This window comes from Camellia sinensis, chromosome 10, assembly GCF_055761805.1.
Source record: "Camellia sinensis isolate YWXY chromosome 10, ASM5576180v1, whole genome shotgun sequence".
Classification (NCBI taxonomy): Eukaryota; Viridiplantae; Streptophyta; class Magnoliopsida; order Ericales; family Theaceae; genus Camellia; species Camellia sinensis.
Window position 1 is genome coordinate 71320556 of NC_138970.1, and position 13887 is coordinate 71334442.

The 13887-nt window shown below is 29.1% G+C and overlaps 1 protein-coding gene across 1 annotated transcript; it reads left to right on the forward strand.

Annotated features, from left to right (window-relative positions):
• The first annotated feature begins 11666 nt into the window (after positions 1-11666).
• Positions 11667-13621, forward strand: LOC114269230 (stemmadenine O-acetyltransferase). The gene has a single exon (XM_028210516.2). The coding sequence runs from the start codon at positions 11877-11879 to the stop codon at positions 13203-13205; it is 1329 nt and encodes a 442-aa protein (XP_028066317.2). The 5' UTR covers positions 11667-11876; the 3' UTR covers positions 13206-13621.
• The last annotated feature ends 266 nt before the right edge of the window (positions 13622-13887 follow it).

Genomic DNA, 13887 nt, shown 5'->3' on the forward strand with positions numbered 1-13887 from the left:
CTGGCCCAGCCCAAACCAAACCCATTCCAGCAAGCCTCAAGACTAAGCCCAAGATCCACGACCCATGGATCACGGACCCAGCCCGGTCCGGGTGGCGCGTGCACGCGTGTGACAATTTTTCCATAACCAATTTGGACCATAGTCTTGGTTCAAGCCCATCCTTAAAACATCCATAACTCCCTTCCTTTGGAAAATTTGGATGCCCTAAAGGGCTCATACCCTTATCAAAATCTTGAGGTTTAAACAACTATCAAAGTTTTCCTCTACAATTAATGTAGGATTGGTAGTTATATACAATTCTCAATATCTTATTCATGAGGCAATCTTTATAAGACAATTTATCATTCAATTCTCAATGGTTTTTTGTCATTCTTTTTGTAGTATAAAGATCTTGTTAAAAAGAATCTAAACCATTTAATCCTACCTCAATCAATGATTGGCACCTACTTTAATTTCACATTAAAGTCATAAAAAAAAATCATTTTTTCCAACATAAAAAGTTTAAAAAAAAATCAATTTTTAACCATCTTTCCAAAATATCCCATAATAGTTTTTATCACAAATAAAAAATAAATAAATTTAGTGTTTTGATTCCTACAAAAATAGGAGGCTAAGGGTTCCCTATCTGATAAAAAAAAATAAGGGCAAATTACCTACATCTCCCTTGAGGTTTAACGAAATTACAGCTTTTTCCTGAAGTTTCAAAAATTACATCCCGCCACATTGCAATTAACGATGTTAACGAATATCATAAATTAACTAAAATGTCTTTTTGACAAATAAGGGGAAATTACGTATCCCCTCGAAGTTAAGCTAAATTATTATTTTTAAATAAGTTATGAAATACAAAATTAAAATGGAAAAACTCTTATCACACTACAAAAAAATTATGTTTTAGAAACCAAAATTATTTTTTGGAAATCAAATATTTTGGTTGCGAAAAGTATCGTTATTATATTTTTAGCAACGAAAATTGAACATTAGTGATTAATCATTATCTTTTTGGTATCAAATTTTTTGTCTCAAAAAATAAAGCATTTTTAGACCAAATTATTTTGTTCCTAAAAGTTCATTTATTATTAACATTTTCGAAATTTTATCGCTAAAAGCCTTATTTTTTACTTTTCAGGGCGACTATTCTCACGACGATAGAAATTAGTCTTTAAATGTCTTTTGTAACAAATTTTTCACTTTTAGAAATCAAAAAAATTAGTCTCTAAAACTCTTATATGTTGTAGTGTCAGATAGTGAAAATATCATAAAATTAACAAATAATTAAATAAGTTAAAAGTAAAAGAAATGGCTTGTTAGAATATGTTTGGTTTGATTTTTAGAATTTATTTTTAAAAAAAATTAAAAATTAATATGGTTAAGAAATAAAAAAATAAAAAATTATTTTTATTTTTATATAATTTCTATCTTTTGAGCAATTAGAAACAATTTTTACAAATTAAATATATTTTTTCATATTTATTTTTATTAAATTAGTTTTTTTTTTTTAAATTCTCAATTTTTTTCTAAACAATAAATCAAACATGGTTCTAAAAACTTAATTTGTTTTTCCATCTAACATATTTCTTTTATAAATTTTGTTGATTTATCAAAGGAATTTTAGCAGGGGCAATATCGTCTATCAATTTATATTTTGGTGATGTCAGCTAACCATCCTTAACGTTTTGTTAATAATTATGCGAATATAAACCTCAGGGGGCGGGATGTAATTTCTGAAACCTCATGGAGAAATTTGTAATTTAGCTAAAACTCAAGGGAGGTGTAGGTAATTTGCCCATTTATCTTTTGGGAAGTTAGAAATAATTTTTTTAAATATATATTTTTTAATATTTATTTTTGTTAAATTAATTTCTATTATTTTAAAAGTTAAACATGACGATAATTTTGATGTGATTATTAAACTAATTTATTAAATTAAAAAATTTAAAACTAAAAATATTTCATATATTAAACCTAACGATTACACATTAAAAACTTAATAACTATCAATTACATGATAACCATCTAAAAATATCTGTTAACAACAAATACAACCATCTGATATATGGTAACCATTTAAAAACATCAACAAAAACAACCACTCATTACATTATCATCATTCAAACACATACTAAAAATTAATTTGGTAAAAAAATAAAATAAAATAAAAAATGTAAAATATTTATCATTTTTATATAATTTTATTTTTTGTTGGTAGAAATAATTTTGAAAAGTTCAAAAATAATCTTTTGACATTTATTTTTTTCAAATTAGTTTATATTTTGTCAAATTAACGACTTTGCTTTTCAAATTAAACAACAATATCTTCAATTGTTCTTATTTAAAATGGGAGTCAAAATTTAAAATCAAATATATCATAAGTAAAAAATTAAAGATCAAAATAACATAAGTTCCGAATTACAGAAATTATTAATGTAATTCACCCATTTTTTCTTTTTTTATTTGTAGGGGAAGTTCTCCCCCACCCAATAAAACAAAATCCCTCTTCTCATTCATTCATTTCATTTGGAATTAAGATATTCTGTTGGATATGGCGAAGGCTTTTGTCCAATTGTAGTGGAAGTTCTCCCCCTCCCAATAAACAAAATATCTCTTCCCATTCATTCATTTCAATTGGAATTAAGATATTCCGTTGTATATGGGAAAGGCTTTTGTCCAATTGGGTTTTCGGCTGGAAGGGCTGTTGGGCCTTTATAGATCCACCACGAAATTTATATTAATGATTTAGATAGTTTAATATATAAAATTTGTTGAGTATTTCTTAATCACTCGTTTAAATCATATTTGTGTTAATAATTTATTTTTAAAATTATATTTATCAATGTAACAAATTTGATCTAATTATGTGACTATTAATATTCAATCAAACTTATTTTTTGTAAGAATAAAATATTCAATGAATCTTACTCATTAAAACAATTCAAATTATTAATGTGGAATCCATGAGCCCACAGATAACTAATAGGATAAAGCTTGGGAGCTCGAATGAGCTCCCCCCGAATCCCCCGAAAATGGAAACAGAGGGAAACAGAGGGAAAAGAGGGTGAAGGCAAGAGAGAGAGGGGGAGAAAGAGAGAGGAGAGGAGAGAGGGAAACAGAGAGGGAGAGAAGAGAGAAGAGGGAATGGAGACACACACACACATAGAGGCCCCTGCATTCCGGCCGATCGTCCGATCGTCGCAGCTCCGCCGATCGTTGAAGCTCCGCGGATCATCGCAGCTCCGCCCGGCCGCCGTCGCCTCCGCCCGGCCGCCGTCGCCTCCGCCTATGCCTTCTTCCTCCGCCTCTGCCTTCTTCTCTCCTTCTTCTTTTCTTCTTTCTTTCTTTCTTCTTCTGATTTTCTGATTGAAAAAAAAAAAATGAAAACGACGAAACGACGTCGTTTCGTAAATTAGGGGGATTCGGGGGTACAATTCGAGCTACGTAGCATTACTCTAACTAATAACAAGCTCCAATTCAATTTTAAATCGAAGAGAAGCCTCTTCTATTATATATGTATATATATATATTGTACATAAATAATAATTTTTTAAATTATTATTATTTTTTCATTATCACGATGGTTAATTTGCTGAAATTATGTTCTATTTTAATAATTTAAATTATTTATGAAAAAGAATGAAATCAATTCAATAAAGATACCAAAAAAAAAATAAAAAATCACTTGTGTATTTTTTTATTTTTTATTTTTTTGATTCAATAAAGTGTGTTTGAATGATGATGGCAAAGAGAAAGATATGTTATGTGTGGTGTCTCTCTCCAACTCTCTTAGGAGTATTTTCGCCTTTTCATTGTTCACGTGAGGCATTGGTTATTTCGAAAATTTCTTAATTTTTAAGTTAATTCCTCTCTCATATAAAAAAAATTTAAAAAGTCAAAAAAGTTAATTTTTAACCATCATTTCAAAATATTTTATTGATAGATTTTTGTTTGTATTGATATATATATATATATATATATATTGGACTACTTTTGCTCCAATTGGAAGTTGCCTCTTTTTTCTTTTCTTTTTTTTTTTTTGCTTCTCTAGTTTTAAAAGAAAAGAATAGTAAGTCGCCGTTTGGCATTGATTTTTTTAATTGTGACTTTTTTAGCTTAGGACTAAAATGTTCGCTTGGTTTGAATTTTTTGGCTTTTTAAATTTTGTAAGAGAAAAAATAAAATGATTATGATTTGGATGTAACATTTTATCTTATTGACTTATTTAGCCTATTTTGTTTTTTTTTTTTTTTTTTGTTTTTTTAGCCCAACTAAGGCCTCGTTTAGCATGCATTTATTTTAGTTTAAAAGTCAAAAAGTTACTAAAAAAATCAAAAAGCCTATAATCTATACAAAAAAGTCAAAGATGCTATTTTTTTTTACTTTTTGCACATTTTTTCTTAAAAAATTAAAAAATCATTCTAAATATACTAGTTTTTTAACTAATATTTTAGCCAAAAAGTCAAAAAATTACTAAACCCAAATAAAGCCTAAAGTTAGCTAAACGAAGGCTAAATTACACTTACACCATCTAAAGTTTGGATTTAATACATATCATTTATTGACGTTTGAGAAATTATACTAATTTCTTGTCATTGTAATTATTTAGACAGAATGAAAACACTGAATTCATGTACTCTATCTTTTTTTACTTTGCTTTATTTTCTCTATTTTTTTTTCTCTTTTTCTTTGCTTTATTTTTTTAAATGTAATTTCTTTTATTTTTTATTAGGAGTCATTGCCTTTTATATAAATAAAGAGTTTATGATATGGAACTATTAATTATAGGAGTAGAAATATAAATTCTAAAACATCAAAAAAATAAAGGGTAAATTACACTAACACCTCCTGAGATTTATGTTTATTACAGTTCTTCCCTCACCTTCTGGAAATTACATCTCCCCCCTGAAGTTTAAAGTTTCATTACAAATTCTCCCCTTCAGCAATTTAATTTTTTTAAATACCAATTTTGCCCTCATTGGGTAAATTACATTGACACCCCTCACATTTTACAAATTACAATCCACTCCCTAAGGTTTAAAGTAGAATTATCAATTGCCCCACCAGTTAGTATTAGTTGGAAAAAAAAATCATTGCAAAAAAAATTATTTGAAAAAACAATTAATTGAAAAAAAATTTGTTATTAAAATTTTAAAATTTCTGTTTAAAAACCAACGTAAGCTCATTTTTTGAATTTACGTTTTTTTCTCAAATTTATAAACTGAGACAACCATTTATAAACCAAAAAAATTATCAAAAAAATTGTTATGACAGTTTTTTAAATTTTTGTAAATATAAATTGAAAACTGAAAATGAAATGGTTACTAAACATGCTTGATGGTAAAAATGTCGTAAAATTAATAAATAATTAAATAAATTACCAACGTAAGAAATGACTTATCAAAATATTCTTAGGCTATGTATGAGGAGATTTTTAGAATTTTTTTTTAAATTAAAAATTAATTTGATTAAGAAATAAAAAATAAAAAATATTATGTGTTTGGTGGTACATAGCCTAAGAATTCAATATTCTTAGGCTATGTATGGTTTGATAATTATTTTTTATTTTTTATTTCTTAACCAAATTATTTTTTAATTTTTTTTAAAAAATTTTAAAAATCAAACCATACATAGCCTAAAATTCTTTTGATAAGTCATTTTTTACGTTGGTAACTTATTTAATTATTTGTTAATTTCACGACATTTTTACCATCAAGCCTGTTTAATAACCGTTTTTAGTTTTCAATTTATATTTACAAAAATTTTAAAAACTGTCATAAAAACTTGTTTGATAATTTTTTTTGGTTTATAAAAGGTTGTCTCAGTTTGTAAATTTGAGGAAAAAACGTAAATTTAAAAAATGAGTTTACGTTGGTTTTTAAATAGAAATTTAAAAACTTTACTGGCAAAATTTTTTTTCAAATAATTTTTTTTCCAATTAATTTTTTTTTTCAATGAATTTTTTTTCCAACTAATACTAACCGAGGGGGTAATTGGTAATACTACTTTAAACCTTAGAGAGGGGATTATAATTTTTAAAATGTGAGAAGTGTCAATGTAATTTACTCAATGAGGACAAAATTGATATTTAAAAAAATTAAATTGCTGAAGGGAGAATCTGTAATAAAACTTTAAATCTCATGGGTAGAGATGTAATTTTCAAAAAGTGAAAGAGAAAACTGTAATAAATATAAACTTTAGGGGTATTAGTGTAATTTATCTAAAATAAAATATAATTAGACCAAATTTCATGGGTGTCAGAGTAATTTACCTTTAAAAGAATGACGCGTTTTCCACGCTGAGTTTGGTTTGTGGCCTCCTGTCCACTTGATTTCCTTTATGAACTTTTTCAGACTGTCGTGTTCATTGTCGGTGGTTTAATGCGATAATTATTTATTTTTTAAAATATATTAAATAGAGTATATTTATAAAAATTAAGTTGATTTAATATTTTTTTAATCTAATTACATTTATATTTAAAAAAATAAATTGTTACTGTGATTTTGTGTATAAAACTAAGAGGTTGTTTGGTTGGCACTAAAAAGAGATAATTTTTTTGTCTTTTTATTTTTTGCTTCTCTACTTTTTTATATATTTTTTCATGAAAAATTAAAAAAATATATTAATTTAGTACATTTCAAAAAATCTCAAAATATTAATATACTTACATAAAAAATTATTAATATTCGATCTAGTCAAGTTCTTGGGGGCATCCAATTGGCCTCAAAACAGTGGCCAGCCATCTTGCTTTTTGCATATATATGGCTTTGGTAAATTTTTAAAATATAATTTTACACTCACTTTTGAATATAATATTTTTTTAATATTTTTAAAAATTAATTTCACATTTACTTTTAAATTTTTTTTTCAAGGTTTTGAAAACTCTTTTCAAGACAGGAAAATATGGGCTAACTGGTCATCCGGCCGGTTGACCGAAATAGTGTCGGTTTTTTTTTTTTTTTTTTACCTATTATGTCTATATTACAAAAAAAAAATATTTGTGAATTTTTTTTTAAATTTTCTGTGAGCTTTGAATAGAATTGTGGGTTGCGTGTTTGGTTATAAGTTGTAAGTTTTTGTATCAAATATCATATGTCACATCACTCAATTCAAATTCAATTTAAAACTCTTTTCAAAACTCATAACTAAATAAATTTTTTACACTCAAATTATAATTTAAAAACTCACAAATTCAAAATACAACTCTATTATCAAATTATAATTTTAAAACTCTACCAAACACTCCTATTATTTTTTTGATACACTTCGATTTGGAGAGAGAGAGAGAGGGGGTGGGGAAACTTTAGACTCTGTTTGGTAAGCCTTTCAAAATATAATTCTACCAATTGATTTGAGTATGTTGTTTGTTTGGAACTTTCAAATCATAATTCTACACTCATTTTTTAAAACTCAATTCCAAATATAATCAACTTTTCAAAACTCATAACCAAACACATAATTCAAAATTCTTTTCAAAACTCAATTTAAATCAATATTTTAATTTTGTTAAGATTTTAAATATTTTAATATTTAAATATGTTACGATTTTTTTAATTTTTAATTTTTAAATTTTTTGAATATTTTTAAATATTTTAATTTCAAAATATTACGATTTTAATTTTTTAAATTTTAAAATATTTTATAAAAATAAATTCAAACTCTATTTTATAAAAATATTTTTAAATATTTTAATTTTTTTGTTATGTATTTGGTTACGATTTGAGTGTAGAGTTGTAAAAGTAGTATGGAATTTCGAGTTATGTGTTTGGTTATGAGTTTTAAAAATAATTTTTTAATTGAGTTTTGTTTTATATGTTTGGTTACGATTTGAGTGTAGAGTTGTTTTTAAATTTAAAATTTTTAAATATTTAAATTATTTAAATTTTTACGATTTAAATTTTTTGAATATTTATTTTAATTTTTTACTTATTAAATTTTTTAGATTATTTAAATTATTTAAATATTTATGATTTAAATTTTTTGAATATTTATTTTGAAAAAAAATTATTTCCTTTGTAGTATTTTCAATTAAAAAATTGATTAATGTTATTTTTTGTTAATAATAATTTTTTTTAATTGAATTTTAAAAAGAGTTTGGTTATGAGTGTTGATCAGAATTTTTAATAGTGTGAAAGTAATGTGTTTTGTTATGATTTATAATAATTTGAATTAAGTTTTGAAAACTCTTTCCAAAACTCATAACCAAACAAATTTTCTTACTTCACATGTCAAATCAAACTTCCAAAACTCAATTCCATACTCAATTCAACATTCTATTAAAAAATCATAACCAAACAAATTTTCTACACTCAAATCATAATTTCACAACTCACAAACTGAAAATACAAGTGATACTCTCAAATCATATATATAAATCTCTCCCAAACGCAATGGGTGTGTTTGGTAACGTTTACATTTTCAGTTTATATTTACAAAAATTTCATAAATTGGTTTTTGTTTATTTTTTATTTATTTTTAGAAAAACATAAACTACAAACGTGTTTGGTAATTGACAAAATGTTTAAAAAAAATTTAAAATATAAAAAATAGTGAGAAATGGCAAGTGGTGGAAAGTGGCGGCGGAAGACGGTGGTGGAAAGTGGTGACGGTGGGTGGTGGGTAGCTGGTGGTGGCGGGTGGGTGGTGGTGGTGGATGGGTGGGTAATGGTGCGCGGGTGGTGGGTGGTAGCGAGTAGGTGGTGGTGGCGATGGCAGGTGGTGGGTGGTAGCGAGTGGGTGGTGGTGGCGGTAGAGGGTGGCAGTGACAGGTGGGTGGCAGATAGCAGGTAGGTGGTGGGGGTGGTGATGGGTGGGTGGGTGGGTGACGGTGGCGGGTGGTAGCGAGTGGGTGGTAGTGGTAGTGGTGACGGGTGGGTGGTGATGGTGGATGAGTGGGTGACGGTGGCGGGTGGTGGTGGGTGGTAGTGGCAGGTGGGTGGAGGATGGCGGATGGCGGGTGGTGATGGTAGTGGTGGTGGGTGAGTGGATGACGGTAGAGGGTGGTAGGTGGTAGTGAGTGGGTGGTGGTGGGTGGCAGGTGATGGTGGTGATGGATGGTGGGTGATGGTAGCAGGTGGATGGTGGTAGTGGTGGCAGGTAGTGGTGGCAAATAGGTGGCGGGTGGTGGTGGTGGGCGGTGGATGGTAGTGGCGGGTGGCGGGTCGTGGGTGGTGGGTGGTGTAGGTGAGTGGGTAACAAGTAGGTGGTGGGTGGTGGTGGCAGGTGGGTGGTGAATGGTGGTGGCAGGTGGTGGTGGGTGGTGGGTGGTGGTAGCAGAAGACGGTGGTGGAAAATGGTGGCGGGTGATGGCTAGTGTTGGGTGGTAAAAAAATAAAAAACTCAAAACTCAAAACGGAAACACATTTTTTGTGTTTTCATTTTTTGGCCAAATTTATAAACTGAGACCACTAATTTATATATCAAAAATTTTACCAAACAAGTTTTTATTTGAATTTTTTAAATTTTTGTAAATATAAATAGAAACTGAAAATGTAAGTGTTACCAAACGGCACCTTTAGTGAATTGTAGGACTTGAAAAAGAAAAGAAAAAAAAATAAAAGAAAAGGAAGAAGAGTAATCAAGAGAAAAATTGACGAAGGAAAAAAAAAATTGAATGAAAAAAGTAAAAGGATCAATATCTTCAAATGATGTCCATTTCGTTTTAATATACTATTAAAATCATTTTAAAATTTAAAAAAAAAAAATTATCTGCAAAAGAAAATAACTTTATTAATAATAAATAATGTACATATAAAATATTGAAATTAAAACATCAACAAAGCACTAGTAAACACAAAACTGCATCGTAGTTACAATTCCAATCCCAACTAAATTGTCGCCAAAGATGAGGCTTAATCATATATAGGGTTGGTTTAGGATATTAGTTGACTTTTTAATTTTTTAACTTTTTTGTTTTTTTATCTGTTTTAGGTCATTTGTTAACTATATATTTTAATCAAAAAGTTGTTATATATTGTCACATCACTCTCTTTATTTTTTTTTATATATTTTTATAAAAAATTAAAAAAATTACTAAAATAGCCTGTTTCCAAACGAGACCTACCCTGTGGCCAAAAAGTTTGTTTGAGATAGACTTTTTGACTTTTGTAAAAAAAAAATAAAATGATTATGTTTTGATTGTGACATTTTATCTTATTGAATTAAAAAATTTATTTTATTTTTTTTAACTATTTTAACAAAAAAAAATCTAATTTTGCTTATGTGAGACGAGGGCATATATATGCATGCATAAGCCTAAGATTGGCGGGACACCAATCCAGCAACAAAGAACAGGAAAGGAAAGAAAAAAAAGCAGTAAAAGATGCAAAAGAAACAAACCACCAACAAAACTCCAATTCAAACACTCTTGAGTAGAAGCATCCGATGCACCGCACTTTTATCCAATAAACTCAATATAAACATACATAAAATTTAAAATACTTTTTATTATTTAATAACTAAAATATTATTTTTTTAATTAATTTTATTTAGCAAAAATATGCAAATGTTTTAGATTAAAAATAAATTAAAATATTAGAATTTAAATTGACAAATTTAAAAAACTTAGGATTTATTTTATTATGAGGGTTAAATCCTGAGATTTTTTATTTTTTATTTTGGTATTTTTCCAAAATTTCAAACAGACTATCCAAATCATTAAATAGAAGGATAAGCCATCTATGATTCTTAAAGTTACTTGTCATCTTGATCTCTAAATTTTTTATTTTATCCCTTTGGTTTCTAAACAATGATGAAAAAGATGAAATAGAAACTCACAAGAGGGAAGAAATTGAGAAAATCAGAACTTCAAGATCAAAGTGAAACAAAATGCATACTTGACCAACCATAGGTGAATTCTGATATACATTATGTGTTTGAAATTGGAATAAACTTACTTAAACATTAAAAATTCTAACGATAATAGACAAAATAAAAATAAAAATAATTAAAGTGATACAAAACCCATCATGTATATAACTTATGGGCATTTATTTATAAATCTCTCTCCACCTACTTATATATTTCATTTAATTCAAATTATTTTTTTATATTTTAATAAGTCTTATGAGTGACATAGTTATCAAAATACTCCTAATAATTATAGGGTGAAGCGCGGATTAGTGTTCACATTAACAGTGTGAATGTTCCGTAATGTGAACATTTACACTGTCAATGTGAACACTCACACATCAATGTGAACATTTATACTGTTAAATATAATTGTTCACATTACCAAGTTACTAAATGTTTAAAAACTATTTGTAAAGATAAATTATTCATAAAATATCTTAAATATAATAATTAAAATTGATGGATCAAATGTTTAAATAATAAAACTTATTAAAATATATTATGAACTAATTGAGATGCAAGTACTTGAAAGATAATTTCTTAATAAATTTCCCTCTAATTTATCCACTTGATTAATTGTACAAACAATGACAAAAGGTGATGCAGTTAGTAAATCAATCTAACATTTAGAAAGTCGTTCATCTTCTATTCACAGAAGAGGAATGTTAGAGATTTTAAAAGTTTTATTAAAATTTTTACCAAATATCTCATATAAGTGTGAGACTCATATAATATGGGTTTCATGTGAGTCTCACACTCATGTAAGATATTTGATAAAATATTTGATGGAATTTTTGACCATTTTTGTTTACATAAATCCTTATTTGACTCTTGACCTTTTTGTAAATGTGCCTCGACTTGCTGAATTGATAATTTCTCCAAACATTACATTGCAAAAATTCTCCTTCATTCGTGTATAAAACAAAAGTCATCCCCCTTCATTTTGTAATTAAACTTTCTCCCCCTTTCCTTGGTTTTCTCGGGAAACAACACTTTGTTCTTCCTCTGATATACGCATACACAGATTAATCAACATGGAGGTTGTGGTGATCTCAAGAAACACCATTAAGCCATCTACCCCAACCCCTCCTTATTTGAGCCATTTCCAACTTTCATTCCTTGATCAAATAGTCAATAGAAACATTGTGCCTTTGATCTTTTACTACCCATTAGGGATTGTTGAAGATGATTCCAAAGCCACAAACCTCACAAGATCAGACCAGCTAAAGAAATCTCTTGCTGATGTCTTAACCAAGTTCTACCCACTAGCTGGTCGACTCAAAGAAGACCTCTACATTGATTGCAATGATGAGGGTATTATTTACTTGGAAGCTCAAGCCAATTGCCAACTCTCAGAAATTGTTGGACAACCCAACAATCACCATGCTGAGCTCAACAAGTTGCTTCCTTGTGACAGGCTTGATGATGCCGGTGATGTACTCTTGGCAATCCAAGTCACGATCTTCGACTGCGGTGGGATGGCGATTGGCATGTGTTTTTCTCACAAAATTACAGATGGGTTGTCTACTAGTACCTTTGTCAACTCATGGGCAGCTTCTGCTCGAGGGGATCATAGCAATATCGTATGTCCTCGGTTTGATTCGGCTACACACTTTCCTCCTAGAGACATGTCTTGTTATCAGATGGGCACTGGCATAACAGAAGAGAAGATTGTAGCAAAGAGGTTTGTCTTTAGTGCTTCTTCTATATCTGATCTCAAAACCAAGTATGCTGTGAGTGGGAGCATGGAACATGCAATACAACCCACTAGAGTTGAGGCACTCTCAACTTTCATATGGAGCAGATTTGCTGTGACCATGAGTGAAGAAGAGGCAAGTCCTACTACTTATGTAGTGACTCAAGGGGTGAACCTGCGTACGAGAATGAATCCTCCATTGCCAGAGTCATGTTTTGGCAATTTTAGTTGGGTTGCCATATTCACGTCATCAATGGACAAGACTGTGGAAGTGGAAGAGGAAGGTTATGGGTTTGTGACCAAAATGAGGGAAGCAATAAAGAAAATAGACAGTGATTATGTGAAAAGACTCCAAGAGGGTGACACACACTTGAATTCCTCAAAAGGAAAGGGAGATAAATCATGTGAAGAACCTCCAAAGGAGGCAATGAGGAAAATGAAGATTGTTCCCTCAAACTTTTCCAGCTTTTGCAAGTTTAAACTATATGAAGTTGATTTTGGGTGGGGGAGACCTATATGGGTGAGCACAGCTACTGTTCCCTTAAAGAATCAAATGGTTTTTATGCCTACTAGATCTGGTGATGGCATAGAGGTGTGGATTAACTTAACAGAGGTTGACATGGCCAAACTTGAAGCTGATGGGGAGTTTGCCAAATTTGTTTCTTAGATCTCTGCCTAATGACTTTGGTACTAAAGTTCTGTATTTCACTTATCTCATTCTAGATTTATGTCCCATGCTCAAGTTTAGTACTATGTATTGTCTAGTTTTATTTTTAATTTTGGTTGGTGTAGGGGCAGGGGATAGGGGAAGGGAATTTTGGGACTCTTGTCTAGGTATTGAACTTGGATGATCTTTAATGCTATGTTTAGATTATGTATTTCGGTAGAGATTTAAAAGAAAAAAAAAATTAAGTGAATATTTACTTAATTTTTTTTTTCTTTTAAATCTCTACCCAAATTCATAATTCAAACACAACTAAAAGTCTACACCAATCACCCTTTATCATTGTGTTGTTTTCAATTAGTTGTTTTGGTTTTCGAATTGCTCAAGCTTTGCAATTTTAGTTTCTCTTCTCTCACTAACTCACTGTCTTAGATATGGCAAAGCAATATGGTATTCGGCCTACCAATGTGGTGTCTTAGCTTTCTGCTGCTCGAGCAGATCCCTTCAAATGTACAATCTACAAACAAAACTATATACTTTTTTTTTTTTCAAAAAACAGAAAAGAAAAAAAAAAAAAGCTTCAATTTAGTTATTGACTGTCACTAGTAGAATAAAATAAAAGTTTTAGTTCCTAAAATAAGCTTTTCATGTCACTTGGGTCCTCCAATTCTCAATTTTGTTGATT

Bases quoted from the DNA above. Each gene is read 5' to 3' on its own strand.
- LOC114269230 (XM_028210516.2), top strand. From the start codon at position 11,877: ATGGAGGTTGTGGTGATCTCAAGAAACACCATTAAGCCATCTACCCCA.